General features: G+C 55.3%; 1 protein-coding gene across 1 annotated transcript; it reads left to right on the forward strand.

Annotated features, from left to right (window-relative positions):
- Positions 1–384: 384 nt before the first annotated feature.
- GRK6 (G protein-coupled receptor kinase 6) lies at positions 385–15,710 on the forward strand. The gene is made up of 16 exons (XM_090287973.1): positions 385–565; positions 4,463–4,558; positions 5,485–5,597; positions 5,716–5,793; positions 6,098–6,198; positions 6,516–6,608; positions 6,711–6,774; positions 6,920–7,060; positions 7,348–7,538; positions 8,332–8,369; positions 8,460–8,549; positions 9,708–9,916; positions 10,001–10,138; positions 13,691–13,828; positions 13,909–14,043; positions 14,677–15,710. Exons 1-16 carry the CDS (start codon positions 514–516, stop codon positions 14,728–14,730), a joined length of 1,731 nt encoding a protein of 576 aa, XP_090144099.1. The 5' UTR covers positions 385–513; the 3' UTR covers positions 14,731–15,710.
- The last annotated feature ends 6,878 nt before the right edge of the window (positions 15,711–22,588 follow it).

The following is a 22,588-nucleotide window of genomic DNA, read 5'->3' on the forward strand; positions in this document are numbered from 1 at the left end:
CAATCTGAATTGTATTGCTGAGGGCGACTGAAGATCCGGCCTCCCGGGAGTTACCCAGAGGACACACCTCCGTTGTCCCAGTGGAGGGCTCGGCCCTAATTGGCAGTTCGGTAACCTACGAAGGCCCAGAAATTCGAACCTAAGGCCCGAACTCCACCGCAAACCAACCAGGAAGAGGTGACGTCTTAAGTCCCGCCTCTTCACTCCTTTGGGCGAATTCCTGGCTCGGGGGGCGGGGAATGATGAAGAGATTGTCTAATGGGAAGACGGCGCGGGGAGCTCCAGCCCGGTTATTGGCCAAGTAAAGTAAACAGAGGGCGGGGTGGGGCGGACCAGCAATGGGGTGGCCCCCCGGGAGGGGGCGGAGAGTGCTCGGCGGGCGGCGGCGGCCGGGAGGCCCGGGAGGCCGCGGCGCGGTCACTGCGAGCCGAGCCGAGCCGCGCCGATCGCCATCCGGCCCCGGCTCCCGCGTGCGATCCCGGCCGGCGGCGCGGCCCTGCGGCTCCGCAGCCCATGGAGCTCGAAAACATCGTAGCGAACACGGTGCTTCTCAAGGCCCGGGAAGGTGAGGCGGCCGGGTGCGAAGAACGCGGGCGCGCGCGCGCGGCCTCTGAGTTTGGCAGGGCGACCCCGCCACCCCACCCCCTGGGGCAGCGCCAGCGCCCTCCGCGCTCCGCACCCCTTAGCAGACACGGGCCCTTCCGGCCCGGCCTCCTCCTCCGCACCTGTCGACGGGAGCCCGGGCCCAGGAAGGGGTGGGGGTCAGGCCGCCGCCCTTGTAGCGGGGCCAGAATGGGGGAGTAAGTGAGCTGGTCTGGTGAACCTAGAGGACGGAGGAGGGAGAGGTGGGACCTGAAACCCGGGAGAACTTCTCTGAGGGCTGCCCCAGGTGAGAGGTGAGAAGATGCCCCAGGAAAGGGCAGCTGGACCCCCACGTGCCCTGGGCCCGGACCCCGGCGCAAAGCCTGGACAGGCACAAAGTTTGTGCAGGGTAAAGGTTTGGTTTGGAGAATGAATGAACGAATGTTCGACTCGGGAAAGCTGCTGGTCACATATGTTACCAACATGACTGCCACTTGCTCAGGTATCATGACTGGGGACCGAGGTGAATGGGTCGCGAATTTTGCCTTCAGGAAGCACACTATCTAGTGGGGCAAATAGGCACAGGAATAAGTGGGAGGCAGCTTTGAGAGATGTGGACAGGCTGAGATGGCTGGACTGTGAGTGCAAGACTGGCAGAGGGAGCTGGTCTGAACCAAATGTGTGCTGAGCTCCTCATGGCTCCCACACCAGATGTTAGCAGGCACCTGCTCTAGAGGGACCTTGGGGACACAGAAGGACCCATCCTGGTCCTCACTGCCTGCAGGTCCTCACTGGCTGTTGTCCACCTTGGTAACTGAATCACCAGACACCCCTCTGTGCTGTGTCCTGTCCAGGGTGCTGGCGACCAGCAGTGAACAAGACCCTTTTTTTGGGACTCTTAAGATAGGGAGGTCATGACAGTTTTTCCACACTTTGCTGGGCTTCCAGGCTGAAAAAGTCATCTGCTTTATCTTTTTGCCCTGTTTTACAAGGACTACCCCTCAGGTTACGTAGTAAGACTGCAGTTGACCCAGGTGTAGGACACAGGATGCTCCCAACACAGGCTATAGGAAGCCCCGAAGAGACCCTAGCTGGCACAGCATCTGGTGGTGCCTTCTGCCTGTCCAGAGGGTATTGACCCCAGGAAGGTGCTGCCTGGAAATGGGCATAGCAGGCTGGATCCTTAGTGCCCAGAGCCACCCTTATCTCCTGTCCCTTATCGAGTCCGGGACCGGGCCTTCCTCCCAGCCTCTGGGGGCATCTGCCGATTCTGTTCTGCCTCGTCATCCAGCAAGCTAGGGAGGAGGGGTGAGGAGAGCTTGGCCAGGCCTCCCTCCCGGGATGTAGCCAGTTCAGGCCTCAGGTTGCTGAGGCCACTGCCTTGCCTGGCCAGAGAGTATGGGCATTTTCAGACAGGCTTCTTCAGGTCATGGGTGAGACATAGGGCAGTTATGGCCAGACTGGGGTCCCGTGCCTCCACTGGGGAACATTCACCCCACCTGGCTCTGTCCCTTTTACCTGCATGGCTCTAGACACATCTCTTCTCTCTGAACTTTAGTAACCTGTTTTTGTGCAGTGTTTGGGGACAGGACATGAAAACTAAAGGAAATTCCTATTGTCCCTGAGGCCCATGGACTGGCTGCATCAGAATCCCTTCAAGGGTTGGCCAACAGCTTGGGGCTGGACCTTGGCCAGCTTGCCAAGTGATCTGAGGCCCTCAGTGGTTTGAGAACCCTTGGTGTATGTATTCAGATCTGAGTTCAAATCCTTCCTCTGGTACCTACAGGTTTGTGATCTTGGACAACTTGGTTCAATTCAGGGTCTCGGTTTTCTCATGAAACTGGGCCAGGTCTGGCAGAGCTGCTGTAAGGATGAAGTGCGATGACTCTTGGGGTGTGAGCCCTTGCTTAGTCCTTTCTTTTCCAGGTGCCCAGAGGCACAGCAAGGGGACTGATCTAGGGTGGGGAGGAGCCCCACTGACTCTGGTAGCAGTTCCAGAACAGGATATTTGCATGTGACTGCTGCTGCCTTAATGTGGCTGGGAGGAGGGGGAGGAGGAAGTAACTGAGGAGGGAGACAGGCAGATGGAGGGTTGGGGGAGGGATCTGCGGGGGTGGGGGAGGAGTTCCCCTTCTGAGGAGGCCTTGCCTGGGGTGGGGATGGGGGTCTGTTGCTTACTCACAGTGGAGCAATGACTGTGGGATATGCTGGGTGCAGGCTGCAGGAGGGCCGCTAGTGGGTTTCCCAATGGGTGCCCTGCAACACTTCCTCCTCTGGGCAGCTTGGGGCAGGGAGCACATTGAGGGACCCAGCCCTGCTTCCTCCTGTGAGAAATGCTCACAATAAAAACTGGGACACAGGACTTGAGCAGCAAAGCAAGGCGTTTATTCACGAGTCTGCAGAGTCGGGCGCACCCTCAACCAGGAAAATGTGTGCCCCAAGTAGACAAAGAAAACTGGTTTTATAGTAATGTGATTAGCTCCTCCTCCCTAACGCAATTAGCTCCCCCACCCTTCTCCTTCTCCCCTGTTTCTCCACTACTGGTTACTCCGGAGTTACAATCTAATGGGATTATCTAAATGCCCCTATTGTGATTTGTAAATATGCTACTACTGTCAACTATCTTCTCCCATTTTCCCTTTGTCTGGTGATGACTATCTTTCTACTGGCTTGAGAGTCACTATTTCCTTGTTTCTTACACTCCCTAGAAGGCAGCCCCTTCCCCCTATAGCACTTGCCTTCAGCAAGGCCGGATGGAAACAAGGCTGGGTAAAGCAGAGGGGAAACTGAGGCCAGGCCACAGCCCTACTGGACACAGACTCTGCCAGTCACCCAACACCTCTGGAGGTGGCTTTGGACCCAAAGTACACATGGAGAAATTGAGGCTTATAGTAGGCACGTGATGGACCCAAAGTGTGAATTGGAGATTCTAGCCAAGGTCTGTGACTCCAGGACTTGGGCCCCTTCCACCATTCTCAACCTTATGGCCCATGGGTCACACCTGGCTCGCTCTCTTAACATGTTTTAATTGGCTGCAGTGGGATTTTTAAAAAGTAGCAACCCATATTTCATGTAATAGTCTGGATTCCCAGCTGCTTTTGAAAAATCAGAAGAGCTGGCCTTCCTGCCCTAGCAGCAGCCAAGGCACAACTGGAGCTGTGTCGCAGCTGCCCCTGTTAGAAGGGGCAGGCCTGGTTCAGTTCACTATGCTCCCCACCACTCTCTGTTGTTGCCCCATCAGGTTCACATTCACCATACCTCTCTGACTTTGTAGGCATTTGGGCTGCTACCTGGGTCTCAGCAGCTACAGTGGAGGGGTCAGCTGGGCAAAATGAGGCAGGTATCAGGGCCAGGAAAGCCCTTGGTTGCAGGGATGGGCATCCTGAGTGCCAGCCCTCTGCTACCACCTTATTTGAGTCTCTGGTAGCCCTGAGGCAGGGCCTGGTGATTCAGGTTGCCCTCTGGCTCTGGCAGTTCTCAGGCATATCCCATATGTCCTAGAATCTCTCGCTTCTGGTGTTGACTTACACAGTTCCCCTCTATTGTCATGTTCCTTTCTACTTTCTTCACCTGGGAAACTCGACCTGCTAGCAAACAGCTGAGGCTTGCTAGACTGCCCAGAAACCCCACCCTCCCCCAGTGCTCTGGCCTTTCCGTCCTCTTGGCTGTTGCAGCCCAGGAGCCCCTAGCAGGAGGGCCCAGGGGACCATGTGTGTCTGGGATCCAGTGAGGGCATATGGGATCATATTCAAGGAAGGCTGAGGAGCCGCCTGTAGTGAATGAGCTGTGCCTGGCCTGGGTCCTGTGGCCTCTGGGCTGCCCTGAGGCTGGAGGGAAGGCTTGCTGATGAGCTGGACCCAGCGCCTATTTGCTCCCACAGGTGGCGGTGGGAATCGCAAAGGCAAAAGCAAGAAATGGCGACAGATGCTGCAGTTCCCTCACATCAGCCAGTGCGAAGAGCTGAGGCTCAGCCTCGGTGAGGCCTGGGTGGGGACCAGGGGTGCTGAGGCAAGGAGGACCTGCTTGTGCCAGGGAGCCTCCCCTGAGACCTTGCCTTGGGGCAGAGCGGCAAGGTTAGGGGGTCCAAGGAGCAGATTGAGGCTTCATCACCCACCCCGGTTTCAGTTCCTGGGCCTGTGATGGGTGGAGGGCAGAATGCAAACAGGATAGCAGAGGGGGGTGAAATGTGGGGAGCAGGGCGGGGTCAAATTTGGGGCCGTCTGAGAGAAGCAGAGGAAGGAAGGGCCAGGCCTAGCGGGAGCGGAGCTAGGGGGACAGAGGGGACAGTAGAGGCTGGAGCCAGCCCACAGATTGTGTGAGAGCCCCAGACCTGTGCTCAGCCCCACCCAGTTTGGTCCTGGGGGGCCCAGCAAAGCCTTGACCAGGAGGGCCCAGGTCTGATTAGCACTGAGGTTGCGCAGGCCCCTCTGACAGCCTGTACCTGGGCAAGTAGACCGGGTTGCTTCCCCTTCCTGGGCCAGAGGCCTAGCCTGGAGCTTGCCGGAAGCCACAGCTTCCTCCCGTACTTTCGCCAGGCAGGCAGCAGGTGTGGGCCTGGCCTGGCGGAACCTCAGACCACACCCAGCCCCAGTACCGTGACAAATGCAAGTGGTTTGAACCAGGAGACAATGGGGGAGGTGAGGGCCCTGGTTCTGCAGCTACACTCCTGCCTGTGTGACTTGGGACTAACCACTGGGCCATTCTAGGCCTCAGATTTCCAATCTGTGACACGGTAGGGGTGCCCAGCTCAGGGCTGTGGTGAGGGTCCCCCAGGAGATAAAGGCTACCGTACTACAGCACTGGACGCTGTTGTGGGGGCCCAGGGCCTGGCGGTGTGGATGGGGGTGCCCTGCCTGCAGGCTCCAGGTGCAGGAACCCAGCGGCTCCCCCCTCCACCTGCAGAGCGTGACTACCACAGCCTGTGCGAGCGGCAGCCCATTGGGCGCCTGCTGTTCCGAGAGTTCTGCGCCACAAGGCCTGAGCTGACCCGCTGCATTGCCTTTCTGGATGGGGTGGTGAGTGCAGCCCAGCCCAACACCCAGGGTGGACGGAGGTTCCAGATCCTGTGTGCCCCAGCACCCCATACCTGGTACTTCCCCCAGATCTCGAGCCTCTCTGCCTCCTACCCTGCAGGCTGAGTATGAAGTGACCCCTGATGAGAAGAGGAAGGCGTGTGGGCAGCGGCTAATGCAGAATTTTCTGAGTCACACGGTGAGTGAGCAGCGACAGAGGGATGATGGCAGCGGCAGAATCCGGGAACTGCTCTGGGCTCACCAGGCAGCACTGTGGACACGGAGCCTAAGAGGGGGGCTGGGCAGCCTGCCAGCGGCTCAGCCTTTTCCAGCCTCTAGGGTAGAGGCAGGAACCAAGTTCAGTAGCTAGACAGGCTGAGACACCTCTGGCTTGCAGCCGCCCTCCGCACAGGCAGGCCTGAGATGTCTGCCATAGAGATGCCCTAGGAGTGGCAGCTGGCCAAGGGGGCCCCCTTCACTGACTGTCTGTGGCCTGTCCTCAGGGTCCTGACCTCATTCCTGAGATCCCCCAGCAAATGGTGACTAACTGTGACCAGCGGCTGGAGCAGGGACCCTGCAAAGACCTCTTCCAGGAGCTCACCAGGTAAGTCTTTCCCTCCTGCAGGCCCCGAGTTGTGTCCTAAGGAGGGGGCTTCCATGGGCCCAGCAGACTATTCACTGCTCAGCTGCTGGTGAAGGGGCTCAGCCATTTGTCCCAGCCTTGCCCCTGTCGTGTGGCCTTGGGCAGGTTGCCTCCCCTTTCTGTGGCATCCTCAGCTTCAGCATGGGTGTGCTGGGGTGTTAGCAGGAGAGCTGGCCAAGGGTCCTGCCTTTCAGGCTGAGCATGCAGCAGGGGGCCTGGTCTATCAAACTGGGAAACCAGAGTGTCGGGCTGACCAGCAGGCTGGGCCTTCTCTATAGGCTGACCCACGAGTACCTGAGCATGGCCCCTTTTGCTGACTACCTCGACAGCATCTACTTCAACCGTTTCCTGCAGTGGAAGTGGCTGGAAAGGTGAGCTCCTTGAAGGCTAGGCTGGAGCAGGCCAGGTTGTTGGGGCTGTCAGAGGCCTTGGACCCCTGCTTAGCCATTTGCTTCCCAAACCCTTGCCCACAGGCAGCCAGTGACCAAAAACACCTTCAGGCAGTACCGAGTCCTGGGCAAAGGTGGCTTTGGGGAGGTGAGTGGCCAGGTCAGACCCCTACAGAGTACATAGGCTGGGGGTAGGGCGGGCCCTGGACAGGCCCTCCTCCCACCCACCAAGACCCTATAGCCTCAGCAAGAGCACAGCTGGTTCCCATTTGCCCCATCTACCTTGGCTATAGGTGTGTGCCTGCCAGGTGCGGGCAACAGGCAAGATGTATGCCTGCAAAAAACTGGAGAAGAAGCGGATCAAGAAGCGGAAGGGGGAGGCCATGGCGCTCAATGAGAAGCAGATCCTGGAGAAAGTGAACAGTAGGTTTGTAGTAAGTACAGACAGGAGACCCCGCCCTGCCCCTTGGCCACCTCCCTCCCCACACAATAGGCTGAGGTCTCTTTCCACCCCCTTCCCATCCTTCACCCCCTCCAGGCGCTGCCTCCCACTCCTGGAGATGCCCAGGAAGGGCAGGTTTGGGGTGTTGACACCAGGCCTGGGAAGCAGGCTGGGCCCCCAGGAGTGGCACTAAACAGGATTTTTTGGGCCGTTGGCACCTGCCCCACCACCAAGTAGCCTGTGGCCCCTGCCTGAGGGCTTGGGTCCCCTCAACCACAGGTGAGCTTGGCCTATGCCTATGAGACCAAGGACGCTCTGTGCCTGGTGCTGACGCTGATGAATGGGGGTGACCTTAAGTTCCACATCTACCACATGGGCCAGGCTGGCTTCCCTGAATCACGGGCCGTCTTCTATGCCGCCGAGATCTGCTGCGGCTTGGAGGACCTGCATCGGGAGCACATCGTGTACAGGTGTGGTGCCACCCTGCCAGATGCTGCCGCTGGGCCTGCAGGTGGTGGTGGGAGAACATGGGTGTGCTGGGGCAGCCACCGCAGCCACAGGCCCATGAGCCCTATGACGCGGTGGCTGGAGGTTCCACACTCGCCCATTCTAGGCAGGCTCTGGGGGTCTGGCTGACATGGGTATGGGCCTGGTGTTGTCACCCCTCTCTGTGACTTTGCGCCAGTTCACTTCCTGCTCTCAACACCATTTCCTTTCCTGGAAAGCAGAGGCTGTCATTCCCACCTAGCAGATTATCATAGGGACCAAATGAAATAATTCGATAAGATGCACTGGCACTGGGAGCCAGGCACGCAGGGCTTGGCGGTGAGGGCTCTGCCTGTTACTGTTAGTGGCAATGATTTCCTCGGAGCCTCCTAATAGCCCCAGAGTGGACAAGCAGCCCTATTTGACAGACAGGAAAGGTAGAGTTGGCCACCAAAGGGTTGGGGGGAGGTCCAGGGGGAGCTCCTTGAAACCAAGGGGGAGCAAGGCTACTGATGACATCTGGGAAACTTCCCTAGGTGGGAGATGCCTTCCACTTGCCTAGTGAGTCCCAGCATCCTGGTTCCATAGATTTTTGTCTGCTCCCTAAAGCCGGGGCTAATGCAGCGGTAGGGCAGGGCTATCTGTCACCCTGGCAGCAAATGGCCCCTACATCTTCCTACACATCTCATCTCAGGAGGCAACCAAGCTGGGAGGGGGTGGCCCTGTCTGGCTGACTGGGAACTGAGCAGCACCTGACCCTGCCCTTCTCTCCCACAGGGACCTGAAGCCAGAGAACATCCTACTGGATGACCATGGTGGGTTGTGGGTCCACAGTGGTAGGGTGGAGTGGGGTGGGGTCCTGCCCACCTGCTGAATGGGCTCCCTGCTTTTCTATCCACATTAAGGTCACATCCGAATCTCCGACCTGGGGCTGGCTGTGCATGTACCTGAGGGCCAGACCATCAAAGGCCGTGTGGGCACCGTGGGCTACATGGGTGAGTCTCCCCATTTACCTGGGCCTGGTGCCTTCACTTTTGTTTGGTTGGGAGTCTCCTGTGTCTCAGGGAATAGAAAGAGCTATTGACCCTCTTTTATAGATCATGAGGTCAAGACTCAGCCACGCACCCACACAACGTGTGAAGCTACTTCACTCATTCACTAAACACTTACTGAGCTCCTTTTGGCTGGGCTTACGGGGGCCTACCAGTGAAGGGATTCAGCCTGTGTTTATGGCCCCAGCCCTGCGCTCCCCTGACCTGCCCATACTCAGAGTGGGGAATCCCCATCTGGGGAGGGGCCAAGGTGAGGCCCTGGGTTTCCCTCTGGGACCATGACACAGTAGACAGATCCCCAACTACAAGTGGTCTCTTTCCCACCCCACCCCACCCCAACTTGTGTGTCCTTGGGTCAGATATTTTACTTCTCCCAGCCTCACTTTCCCTGACTGTGATCATCATACCTGTTACCAGGGTTGCCTCAAAGATGAAGGAGCAGTACAGGTAACTTATACACTGCCCTGCAGGCAGTGTAGGCATCCAATAAATAGCTTTCCTCCTTTCTGTGGCCGAAGACTAAATCCAGAGGTTATAAACTGGTCGCCATGCGGCCCTCATTTGGCCTACATTTGTGTTTCAATCAAAATAATTTTTAATTTTTTTAATCCTCACCCAAGGATATGTTTATTGATTTGAGAGAGAAATGTCGATGTGAGAGAGGAACATTGATCAGTTGCCTCCCGCATGCGACCCAGCTGGGGATCAAACCCGCAACTTTTTGGTGTACAGAACAGCACTCCAACCAATTGAGCCACCCAGCCAGGGCATCCGTTCAATTTCTTTTTTTGTCTTTTTTAAAAATTATATTATATTGATTATGCTTCAAATTCTTTTTAAAACAATTAGAATTAGTTGCCAACATCGAATAAGCCAGACAGCTTCCCGCTAAAAATACAGATTTCTGACTGAAAAATTAGAAGACCCGGTCCCCTGCAGGCCACATCAGCACCCTTTGATGAGGTGTGTGCTTTCCTACTCACCATGCCCCCACCAGGCCACTGATGGCACTTGCCTGGCTGGGGGGTGTTCAAGCTGATCCCCTTCCTTGACCTGCACTGGGCATTCCCGGGCACCCTAACTCTTTTGCTGCCCACCCAGCTCCAGAGGTGGTGAAGAATGAACGGTACACGTTCAGCCCAGACTGGTGGGCGCTAGGCTGCCTTTTGTATGAGATGATCGCTGGCCAGTCGCCCTTCCAGCAGAGGAAAAAGAAGATCAAGCGAGAGGAGGTGGAGCGGCTGGTGAAGGAGGTGCCTGAGGAGTACTCCGATCGCTTTTCCCTGCAGTCCCGCTCTCTCTGCTCCCAGGTACAGCAGCCGTGGCAGGAGGCCCCAGGTGGGTTGGAGGCACTTATGCCCGAGGCTACTCTGACGCCCCCTCCCCCGCTACAGCTCCTTTGCAAGGACCCTGCCGAGCGGCTGGGATGTCGTGGAGGTGGTGCCTGTGAGGTGAAGGAGCACCCACTCTTTAAGAAACTGAACTTTAAGCGTCTGGGAGCTGGCATGCTGGAGCCGCCCTTCAAGCCCGATGTGAGTGCCACCCATTTGAAGTCAGGATCAAGCCAGGGTGGGGGCTAGGGGCTCTTGGGGTCAGGACAGCTTCAGTTTGAATGTAAGAACACCCAACTCAAATAGCTTAGCCAACAAAACAATTGCCTGGGCTCACAAAAATGAAAAGCCCCATCAGGGGCTCCACCTGAGTTGCAGGAATTTTCTCTCCCTCTCCCCTCCCCATGTCCTGGTCATATGCAGTCTTCACTCACAGGCAGCTCTCCCCAGGGTGTGGCACTGGCGGGGGGGGGGGGGGCCAGCAGCTCAAACCCACATCCTCCCAGCTCAACCACCCCAGTAGATAAAAGAGCACCTCTTGTCCAATAATTTCAGAAAGGAAGGAAAAAAGGCCGAAGGCCGATGCTCGCTGACTCTGGTTGTTCAGAGGCCCCTCAGTGATCACACCTGGATTGATACCTACCTGAAGTACTGCCAATGGGGGAGACCAGCTCCCCAAAGGAAAACCAAGATGCTGTTAACAGCAGAGGGAAGGGCTTTTGGGGTGGTGAACATTGGCTGCCTACCGCACCTAGTGGTGCTGACCTCCCATCTGTGGGCAGAACCCTTCCTTCTTGTCTCAGGCATTTACTGAGCATCTCAGTGGGTCAGGCCTCCTGAAGGCAGGAAGAGCCTCAAGGTTTCAAATTCCAAATGGCAGAAACCCAACCCAGACTGATTTGTGCCCACCGTGGCGTTTGTTGGTTCATTTGGCCAGAAAGTGTCAGAGTAGGGCTAACATTAGGGTGTCATGCCATGTTGGCTCTGCTTTAGCCTGTTGGTTATCCTACCACTAAATTCAGGCTTTTCTGTATAATGTCACAGGGAAGGTTCTGGTTGGCCAAGATTAGGTCATGTGCTTGCTCCCCTCCCATGTATAAGAGATCTGGGTCCTGGAATGCTAGGGAGGCAGATCGAGTTGATGGCTGTCAACCACACATGTGATTGTTTATTCTTTCAGTAAATATCTGAGTGCCCAGGTAGGCCAGACCTCAGAGATGAGGACAACAGGACCTAGTCCTGCCTTCATGTTCTTTCTGGTGGGAGAACACACCAGTAAGTGAAGACATTTTGGTAACATGAGGTATAACAGCGAAGAATAAAGCAGGCTAACAAGATAAGAAATGATAGCAGGGGAGGGGGCAGTATTTTTAGACAGGATGGTCTCTAAGGAGCTGATGATTGAGCAGAAGCCTGAAATATGCAAAGGAGCGAACCCTGCCAAAATTCAGGGTGTGAGCATTCCACAGAGAAGGAACAGCCAGGCAGTGAGCCCTGGGGCAGGGACCAGCCTCCAAAGGTGATATAGCCACAAGGGGCCAATGTGACAGACTCATCTTATTCCAAGTCTGATGGAGGCCTTTGGGGAAAATTGAGCAGGAACGTGCGGTGTGGGTGTGGGCCATAGAAGAGGTGAGTGGAAGTGGGAGACCCACTGACAATCTGCTGCCTCTGCGGGGCTGTGTCACATTTCCTCCCTGGCAACCCATGATGTGGGCACTGCTGAGGGTGACTGAGCTGATGCCAGCAGCCTGCCGCAGGGCTGCCCTGCCCGCCTGTGTCTGTCCCCTTCCCCACTTCCTGCGTATCATCTTGGTTAGCCTGGAAACCGCCCACTGTCCTGGGCTGGTGTGCACAGTTGGGAAACCAGTGCCTTAGGACTTTCAGTTTTTAGTAGCAGCAGTGAAAATACAGTTTTTAATAGGTTTATTGGGATTTAATTCACATACCATACAATTCACTCATTTTCAAGTATATGATTAAATGTTTTTTGGCATATTCCAATTTGTACAGCCATCACCATATTCAATTTTAGAACATTTTCATCCCCCATCCCCACTAAAGCCCTGTACCCATTAGCAGTCGTTCCCTGTTCTCCCCTTCTCCTGGGAACCACTAGTCTTTTCTTTTTAAAGATTTTATTTACTTATTTTTAGAGAGAGGTGAGATCAGTTGGCTTTCACACACCTAACTGGGGACCTGGCCCACCACCCAGGCATGTACCCTGACTGGGAATTGGACCAACACCCTTTCGGTTCTCAGGCCAGTGCTCAATCCACTGAGCCATACCAGCCAGGCACAACCATTGATCTTTATGTCACTGTATATTTGCCTGTTCTGGACATTTAATATAAATGAAATTATACACTATGTGGTCCTTTGTGACTGGTGTCTTTTGCTTTGCATAATATTTTTAAAGTTCATCAGTATTGTAGCTGATATCAGTTTTTCGTGACTGAACACTATTCCAGTGTATAAATATTCCACCATTTGTTTGTCATCATCAGCTGATGGCCATTAGGGTTGTTTTCACTTTTTGGCTATTGTGAATAATGCTACTAAGAACATACACATACAAGTTTCTGTGGGGATGCAGGTTTTCTTTTCTCTTGAGTATACACCCAGGAATGGACTTGCTGGCTTGTATGGAAATGCTATGTTTAACCTTTGGGGAATAGCCAGACTGTTTTCCAAAACTGTACTATTTTATTTTTAATATTTTTCAAATATTTTAATTAATTAATATATTTATTTTTAGAGAGCAGGGAAGGGAGGGAGAAAGAGAGAGAGAGAAATATTGTTTTCGATTGGCTGCCTCTCAAAACCCCCAACCAGAGACCTGGCTTGCAACCCAGGCATGTACCCTGACCGACCAGGAGTTGAACCCATGTGACCTTTTGTTTTTGGGCCAATGGCCAATTCCCAATCCACTGGGCCACCCCAGTCAGGGCTGGCTAGATTTTATTTTTAGAGAAGGGAAGGGAGGGAGACAGAGGAGAGGGAGAAAGAGAGGAAGAGAAACATTGATTGTCTGCCTCTTGAAACCCCCAACCAGGGACGTGGCACACAACTCAGGCATGTGCCCTGACCAGGAATCGAATCAGCGACCATTTGGATCACAGGCCAGCACTCAATCCACTGAGCCACACCAGCCAGGGCATCAACTGTACTATTTTATACAATAGTGTTTTAATCGACACCCTTAATAGTATAGGATTTAGAAGACAATGTATCGCTCCTTGGCCTTTTGGCTAAGATCAGGTGGAGAACATGATGTAACAATGAAAAAGAAAGTGGCCTTCTGGAATGAGGTGGGCTTCCAGCTGGGAAGGTAGGAGGGATGTTTTCATCTGGTTGGCTGTGAAGCATAAGGGGGTGGAGCAAGCTATTGAACATCCCAGGACAGAGCACTCCTGAGCTCCAGGGCCTGCATGAGGGGGCCCTGCCGAAAGGGCCCGCTGAGACTCCGCCTGCACTCACCTCACCAGTTGCGCATCCAGACCTCTGTGTGCAGATGGAGGGGGCGCTTGGTGCTGGTTCCACCGGGCATTGTGGAGTTCTGCTGGCTGAGTCAGTCAGTGAGGGAGAATGATCCCCAGCTTACAGAGGGGAAACTGAGCCTCAAAGGGAAGAGACTATCATGCTTAGAGCTGCGAGGGGCAGACAAAACCAGGCCAAGGCTGAGGCAATTTTCAGGGCTGAGCTGTCCTAGCATGGTGGTGTTCCTGTCTGACGCAGCCTTTGTCCCCCAAGCCCCAGGCGATTTACTGCAAGGATGTCCTGGACATTGAGCAGTTCTCCACGGTTAAGGGTGTGGAGCTGGAGCCTACTGACCAGGACTTCTACCAGAAATTTGCCACGGGCAGCGTACCTATCCCCTGGCAGAACGAGGTGGGGCTTGCCCAGCTGGTGGGGTGGGTTCCAGGGGGTGGCCCTGAGGGCAGTTGCCATAGTTGCCTATCCTGCGGCAGATGGTGGAAACCGAGTGCTTCCAAGAGCTGAACGTCTTTGGGCTGGATGGCTCAGTTCCCCCAGACCTGGACTGGAAGGGCCAGCCACCTGCACCCCCCAAGAAGGGACTGTTGCAGAGACTCTTTAGTCGCCAGGTAACCCCCAGTAGTGTCCTACCTGGGCCCCCATCCTTGCTCTAGGGGACGGTGGGTGGGAGGCCGAGCTGGCACCCGCATGTGCTGAGTGGGCCTCCTCCAGCCGTGCCAGAGGTGCCCAGGCTCTCGGGCCTCATTCCCGCCTGTCCCCCACCCCTGGCTGGGCTCATGGCCTCTTTTCTCTTTCCAGAGGTGAGCAGTGTAGGCTCCCCGCAGGTTGGTTTTGCTGCCTGGCCTCGGGGAGCCACGGGCAGCCCTTCCATGGCAGAGGCAAGATGTGGGAGAAAGAAGTCCGGTGCCCGCCCCCTGCCCCCACCCCCAACTGCTTCTGTCCCCAGCACCCTGGCACCTTCAAGCTGCTAGCCTTGCTTAGCCGTCTGTCTCCCCAGCCCCAGGGTAGAGCGGCTGGATGGGGCCCTGCCCTGACAGCCTGGGGTCCACCTGGTTCCCCTTACATCAGCCTATGGATGGCAGCCTCCACACAGATGTCTGGGCCCCTCATGGGGATTCCGCTCCCCAGAGCATGCCCCTGGGCAGTGCCTGGCCTGCCCTGGCAGGGCCACCCAGTGGGGGCAGTGGTGGCTAACAGCGCTCGCTCTGCCTCTTTCCCTCCGTGTCTCCCCCACCCTCCAGGATTGCTGTGGGAGCTGCAGCGACAGTGAGGAAGAGCTCCCCACCCGCCTCTAGCCCTCAGCCTGAGGGCCCCACCGGTGGTTGGCAGTAGCAGCTACTCCAAGTGCTGTTTACAGTTTTGCACAGTGGTCTTCCCCATTGTCCACTCAAGTCGTGGCCTGGGGAACACAACCGGAGCTGTCCCCAGTGTCCTCTGCCCCTCAGCCCCTCGTCTGGCTGAGTTCGGCAGGGCCTAGGCTGTCCCTGGACAAAGGTGCATCCCTTCAGCTCTGGTCCATGGAGCTTGGGGCTTTCTGTATTTATATGTTTGTACGAATGTATATAGCAACTTGAACGTTCTGAAGACCCATGCTGCAGCTGGCAGAGGGGCCACTGCCAGACTCCAGGCTCCTCAGGCCCTGAGCCCCCAGCACTGTGCTCATCACCGCCGGCCTCCAAGTGAGACTCCTGCCTGCCCCTGCTGACCTGGGCTCAGGCCTCCACCTCTACGGCTCAAGCTGTTCCTTCTCAGCACTTGTCAGAGCTGGATCTGGGGCCTGTGCCAAAGTGTGACCAGAGACTGGGCTGACCCTGGGACCCATCAGTCCACTGCCCAGGCTGTCCCAGACAAGTCTGTCTCTGCCTTCCAGCTGCCAGGGTGCCTCGTCTCATGCTGGGCCCTTTCCTGAAGACACCTCTTGCAGAAACACCCCATCCCAGGCAGGGGTGGTTGTCCCTGGCCAACCCTCAAACATTCCAGACTTCCCTTGTAACCATAGACACGTGTCCAGCAATAACCTGTCCCTCCCTGTGTTTGCATGCGTGCGCGTGTGTGTGAGAAGGGGGTAGACTGAGACTGTGCCTACATCCTACACAGCCCCCCACCCCCACCCCGCAGCCCTTCCCAACCATGATGGTCATCCAGGTCCCAGTGTTGGGGTGGCATGGGATTACAAGACCCTGGTTTTCCCATATTTAAAGCCAATTTTTATTACTCATTTTGTCCAACATAAGCTGCCACATGTCTATGTGAATACAGTCTGAGCACAAACCTGGCCAGCATCCCCTGCCTGCCTCTTTCTTGCTACTGGTGCTCTATGGGTCTTCCTGCTTCCCTGGCCCTGCTGGAAGTGGGGAGGGATCAGAGGTGGGCCAGCCTCTCTGGGCAGCCAGGCCTTGGTGGCCTTTGAGCTCGCCCACTTGGTTTCTCAGCTTTCTATTGTAAATGGTATGAGGCCTGAAGGGAGAAGCTTGGGGTCCCCACTGAGGTGCATGTGGAGTCTTGACTGCTTGAGAGTCAGGCCCAGTTGGCAGTGTCCTGTCCAAGGCCAAGGTGGCCTGGCTGTCAGTTATGGGCTTGGACCAGCCTGGGGAGTGAGGTGGGATCTGCTGTTAGAAACACCTGCTCAGTCTGTTACCTGGATGCCTGCTGGGTGCCCATGTGTTCCAGCCACCCCTCTGCTCTGCTTGAAGCAGAAAATGCAGCTGGGCAGAGATGAGACGGTGGTACAGGGTGGGGGTGGGGTGGGGGGAGTTAGGCTGGAGCGGATGCATGTGGGGACCATCCATGTGGGTGTCAGCAAGGGTTCTCTGAAACTAGCAGTTGAGCCAGGCCTTGGAGGAGCCATCCAGCTGGGGACAGAGGGATTAAAACAACATTCCATCCTATGCCCAGGGATGGCAGCCTGCTAGCCACAAAGCTGTCCCACACTTGACAGACCTGCCCTTCCATAATTTCCCACTGACCTTGGCCTGCCCTCACCCTCCAGATGCCCAGTGACCACCATAAAAGAAAGGTTTGTTTATTGCTTCTGTGCTGGGTATTTCATGCCATCAAGGCTACATGAGCTTGGCTGTTGTGGGTTCAAGTCCCAGCCTGGTTGCTCCTCAAGCTGACTTTGCATAGGCCCCTTCCTTGTCTGGGAAGGTGAGAGTGGTCTCTGCCCCTCACAAGGCAATTGTGAGAAAGCACTGAAGCAGCCAGTCACCCTGCCCCTTGAGCCCCTAGGTCACTGACAGCACCGTTTCCTACCAGAGGGGTGGGTGCTGGCTGCCAAGCTGAGAGACCCGTTATCTCGAGGGCATTCAAAAGATTCCAAGCACCAACTTAGCAGATGGGGCTTCTTGTGCTGTCCAGCTCTGGATGGTGAGTGGAGGTGTACCACCTCTTCTGTATGCCTGAGGGAAATGGTGAGCAGCTGTTGAAGGGTGGAGGAAGGCAGCTGAACATGAAGCTGAACCCTGCCCATGAGGTTGAGATCCAAGGTGCATTTGCCCCTCTACTTCAGCTGTGGTGGAGGGGTGCAGTTGGGAGGTGTCAGCCTGCAGAGGCTGAGAGCCCAGCCCTGGGCAGGCATCAGAGAGTGCTAGGTGGACAGGAAGAACCCTGGGGCACACCACCTGTAGTGGGTCCAGACCTCCCACCACACTCCCCCTTGGGCTAGGGAGGCATCCAGGAAACTTCTTGCTTAGGGTTCACCATTGGCAGAGGAAACTCAGAATCACTTCCCAATAAGCCTTCCCTAACCTCACCTGCCCATCCAGCTCTGGGGACTCAGATACAATGCCTTAGCATGGAGCTCAGCTTGACAGACAGACACAACAGTGGGACCCAGTGTGAGCAGCATGGCAGAGGTCATTTGAGAGCTGGCAGGGCTGGGACTGCCATGAGACTAGGGAGGGGAAGCCCTTTGGCCACGAAGGTGTCAGAGTTGGTGCCCTCCAGGACACAGGACCAGATGTATCTGAATGGTCAGAGCCTCTAGTGGTTTAGGATGGCTGAAGATACAGTGGTATGGGGTGGGTAGGGGAGTGGAAGAAGGCAGTGGCTAGAGCTGAGGTCAGTGAGACAAGCCAAGCAGGGTTTTGAAAGCTGTGTTAAGGATGTGGGACCTCATGTGACAAGCTGTCTGCCCAGCAAGTACCAAGCACCCCAAGTTTCCTTTGGGAACCGCCCCTCCCGACTCTCAGTCCATGTGGTTAGATGGGGCTGGGTTTGCACCCACTGCGCACACATACACCTTGCACACATAGAGCTGTGTGACTCAGGTGGGCCTGTTAGGGGTCCATGGTTGCAAGTTAGGAAATGTTTTTTGTTAAAAAAAAAAAAAAGGATGTGGGGAAGCTCATGGACTGGGAGAACCAGACTGAGACAGCTCCAGGGTCTTAGTTCCAGACCCCATTCTCATCAGGCACAACTCCCCAAAGGAAGGTGCTACAGCCATGCCTGCATTGCTGCACCTGAATCCAAACCCAAGGAGTCAAAATAACCAGACTGGAAATCTGTTCACTGTGCATCAGGAGAGCAGGGCACTTGGAATCATAGGTCCACCACGATGACATCCCTGGGATGCAATCACTGGGGGACACAATTTTCGTTGGATTAGATCTGACATTTGTTTGTGACTGACTTTTGGCATCTGAATCCAAAAATGACCCCAGTGTTTTCTCTATCATGTCAACTTTTTAAGGTACAGGATACCCTCCCTTTGTCCCAAAAGTCATAGAAAATGTATATACAAAGGAAAATAAAGAAAAAGTTACCTGAATATATTGTTTATTTAGAGTTCTTTTGTTCATATAAAGGCTGTATATTGTTACTCCAAGCCAAATTGTGTACAAGTAGTAAAGTTTTGCTACCAAACATACATATGAAGGTATTTTATCTTTTCAAATGACAGGCTAGGAAATGACAAAATGAGATACTTGAAACAGTCTCCTTCAGTTGGCAAAGCTTGAACAAAGTGCTTCATGAGACCCAGTTTTATGTGCAGAGGTGGGAATATAATGTTCTTTCTGTCAACGAGTGGCTCATGTAGAATGTTTGGATCACCAGGTTTGAGGTCAGATCTTGGAGGCCAATTCGACTCCACCCAATGCTTCGCACGAGCTCTGCTGTCTCACATACACAGAAAACAGGGATGCTTGTATCCGCGTTGCTGACCAAGAAGGAAGCAGACCATTTTGAGGTCAAACCAGATGATCAATTGTGCTTGTGATATTGCAACAGATCAATGACTCTTTATGTCTTCAGATTCTTCACGAAAACAAACTGAATGGCCAATTGGGACTGCACCAAATAAATTGCCATTGTGGAGGAGGACGCACTTCAAGCTCCGCTTTGAGCTATTGATGAACAGTCGCCATTCAGTTGCATTATAGATTGGAATTCCCAATTCCTCCATTAAACCATGTATGTTATGGCAATACACAAAGCCACCGTCACTTCGAAAGTACTGCAGAAATGCACTTTCTCTTGATCGAAAGTAGTACACCTTCACTCCTTTTTCAGGCAAGTTTTTCTTGTGCAGTCTTGATGCTAGGAGTTCTGAAGCCTTTTTGGATAGTCCCAAACCTCGTGCCAAATCATTCAGCTCATGCTGACCAAATCCCTTATGAACTGAGTCATCTTCAATTTCAAAATCTTCATTGTTGCTGTCATTTAGTTCTTCACCACACTCCTCTTTTTCGAAAGAGGGTAGTTCAAGGAAAACTGGCACTGGGATTTCAGCTGAATGAGGCATTGGGCGTATAGCTGATGGTAGACTAGGATACTCTTTTTCTTGTTATATCTTGACATTTTCACTATACAAAAGTAACAGTCACTTGAATGATCTCTGAGCTCTCACCAAACCATAGGTATGCCAAATGGCAATTTATCACGTGTTCCCTTCATCCACATTCATAAACTCTCGACATACTGCTTGCACACCTTGTGAGGGGCGCAAGACTTATCTTGATTACCAAGTTTTACTTTAAAGTATGCAAAATAGGCTTGCCTGACAAATGTGCTCATGTTTGTCCTTTGACTGGGAATGGTGAAACTGCCACAGATATAACAAAACAAATCAGGGTTGTTTAGTCACTTATGATGAGAAACAGCAGAGGCAGACATGATATGAAGGAAAGGAAATAAGTACGTATGTAAATAAAAAAATAAATTCTGCTAACTCCTTGTATACAGACAAGAACTCGGACTACACTTTGGAACATGATTCACTATATAGAGCGGCACACAACCTCTCACCACACTGTCTCATGTGTAACTGAATAGCCTAGACAAGTATGAACCTGCCACTGGTCTCTAAGGTCGTCCCCCACCCCTCCCCACTTCAGGGAGGTTTACTCTCAGCCAATAGGAGAGCACTAGCGCTTCCCTCTATCCAGGCTCAATCCAGACTCGAGCGGTTGCATTAAGATAAGCTGTAGAGAAAACTGCAGTTTTGAAATCAGCATGCCTATTTAAGTCTAAAACAGCTGAAAAATCGACCTCAACAGTAATTATGTTAAAAATTGTACCCCTGTGATAGTCCACCATGAAACAGAGAACCCAATTAAGAGGCTGGTAGACAGCCAGGTGCAGGCTTCAGCCTAGACAGTAGGGCCTCGCTAGAGCTCACTTCTGCTGCTGTGGCTGAGCAGCGTCCATGGAGGCCAGCGGTACGACCCAGCACTAGTTCTCCTCCTCCTGCTGTTTCTGAGTAGGCATGTGGTGATGTGGACTTGCTGGGGACACAGTGGGAGGAGCCTAGAGTTGGGAGGAGGCCATGAATTCAGGAGTTGTGTGTGTGTGTGTGTGTGTGTGTGTGTGGTCTGGACCTCAGCTGCTTGGCTGAGCATCCCGTGTGCTCGGCCGATTGTTGTGCACTGGGTTTGCCTGCGTGTGCCCGGCCCAGACAGCCTGTTGCCAGAAGGGGTGAGGCGTAGCGAGCTCATTGCCTGTGCAAGGTGGGTGTGGATCCTCCGCCTGTGGCTCCCGGGACTGCCTCCTCGGGCGCGAGGCGCGGAGGGCTGAGGCCCTCTGCCGGCGGCTGCGTGCGCGCACGCCGGGCTCAGGACGCGCCGTGTACGCGCCCGTGCGCGCGCCCCACGGCTCCAGCCCCTTGCTCGGAGCCACTTTCTCTGCTAGTCAGCTACACGGGGCCACTGTCGCCTCCCCCGGCCCGGGGCTCTGTCCGCGGACCCCGCGCCGCTCTCCCGGAGCCAGGAAGACGAGCTGGAGGAGAATGCCTGGGCCCGTGAGTACCGCGGCGGTGGCAGCGAGCTGGTGGACATGGAATGCGGGCGGAAGACAGTCTTCGGGTCGGCCCCTTCCCGCGGGAGGCTCCGCTACTCGGACCCGGGTTGCCGTCCCGGACCCCCGCCCCGGCCAGGCCCTCCCCCAGCCCCCACCGCAGGGAGGGAGGGCGGGAGGGAGAGAGCGAAGGCACTAGTGAGCGAGGGAGACGGAGCGGGGTGCGAGCAGCCACCGGTTCGCTTGGAAACGGTTGCCACAGCAACGGGGTTGCACTCCCCGGCAACGCGGCTGCAGGGCGATGACGCTCCCTCCCACCCCTCCTCCACCCCACGCGGGGCCGCAGCCCCAGGGCACAGGGGGAGAAGGGATGTGGGGACTCTCCTCGCAGTTGGGGGTAACTTCGCCCGGCTGGGTCGTCTGGGCGTGCCTTCCTCCACACCCCGTCGATGGTGGGGGTTGGGGGCGAGCGCCTCGTGGACACGATCTGGCTCCCACGTGGCTACAGTCGTCGCAGCAGGGCTCCTGGGGTGGCTGTAAACGTGAGAGCGTCCTGGCCTGCCGTGGCAGGAGGAGGCATGGAGCCTGGGTACGGGGTCTGTGTCCCATCACCCATCACCTTTCAAATGGCCCAGCCCGACTTGGGTGCCCCAGAGATGATGTTCCTTACCAGGGGAGCGGAAGAAGCTCGCATCCCCCCTCATCATGGCTGGGGCATGTGCCAAACACGGCTTGGGCCGGTGGTGGGTCTCTGCTCCTCGTTCCAAGCCACCATTCTCCAGAGGGCTGGGAGCACCATGGGCAGGGGCACAGGAACAGACACTGCTGACCCGGGAAAGCTGAAGCCCGGCCAAACAGGAGAGCCCTGGCCCTTTGTCTGATCACAAGTGTCCCTTTCCTGTCTGAGCACAAAGCCCAGACTGTGCTGGGTGGCATGCAGGCTGGCCAGTGCCACATGGAGATGCCCTGACCTCCAGGGGAGCTCCTCGGGGAGGAGAATGGCAGCGGAGTCCGTGGAAATGGCCTCGGACTCCCCTTCCATCAGCAGCGGTGTGCTGGGTAGAGAAATGGCCCTCAGGTGGACTTTCCTGGGCCTGACTCAGCAGATGACAGACCCCACTGACCGCAGGCCTTGACCACAGACCAACAGCCACCACCCTGGGCTTTCCTTTCCCATCTAGGGAAGTGTGCTGGGCATCAGAGGTGACCATTACCCTGGGCTTTTGAGACCTTGTCATAGATGCCCATGGATGGCTGGTGCCCTGAGTCAGTCCTGAATCCCCCTTTCGCAGACAGCAGTGCCTTTGGGATGATTCACAGGCCCTTTCATTATCTTCTCGCTTGCCGTATACAAGGCCCAGGGCGAGGGCTCTGCACTCATTATTCCTAATCCTCACAACAGTTGTGCAAGGTAAGTTTATGTCCCCTCTGAAGAACTGGAACCTCCTGAGGCTTAGGGAGGCAGTGACTTGCCCAAGGTCATACAACCAGTTGCTGTGGAGCTAGGTTTCCAGTGCCGGTTCTGTGGGCACAGCCCCTCTGCCTGCTACCACCTCTTGTGAGCCAGGAAGGAAAGAACCGTGGAACCTATTGGGGCGGGGGAGCATTCTCAACCTTCTTTCACATACCCCCAGGGAGCAAATGCCGTCTTCCCAGCCTGGCCTTGGTACACCTTTCCTGTTTCCAGACAAATCAGCCAGACTCTTGCTCCCCCAGGTTCTCTATAGGACTGTCCTGCTCCTGGCCTGGCTCCCTCACTTTCTCTGTCCATTTTCTCCTCTGGGGAAGACCAAGTGGTGAGGTCTGCCTTGGTCTCCTGAGAAACCCCGGGGACCTAGACCTTCGTCTGTGGCCTGATCATCAGCAGGCTGGCTGTAGGAGAAGGAATTGATCAAAGAATGGCCCCTGTGGGTGCCCAGT

This window comes from Furipterus horrens, unplaced genomic scaffold (genome assembly GCF_987537825.1).
Source record: "Furipterus horrens unplaced genomic scaffold, mFurHor1.1.pri manual_scaffold_10, whole genome shotgun sequence".
Classification (NCBI taxonomy): domain Eukaryota; kingdom Metazoa; phylum Chordata; class Mammalia; order Chiroptera; family Furipteridae; genus Furipterus; species Furipterus horrens.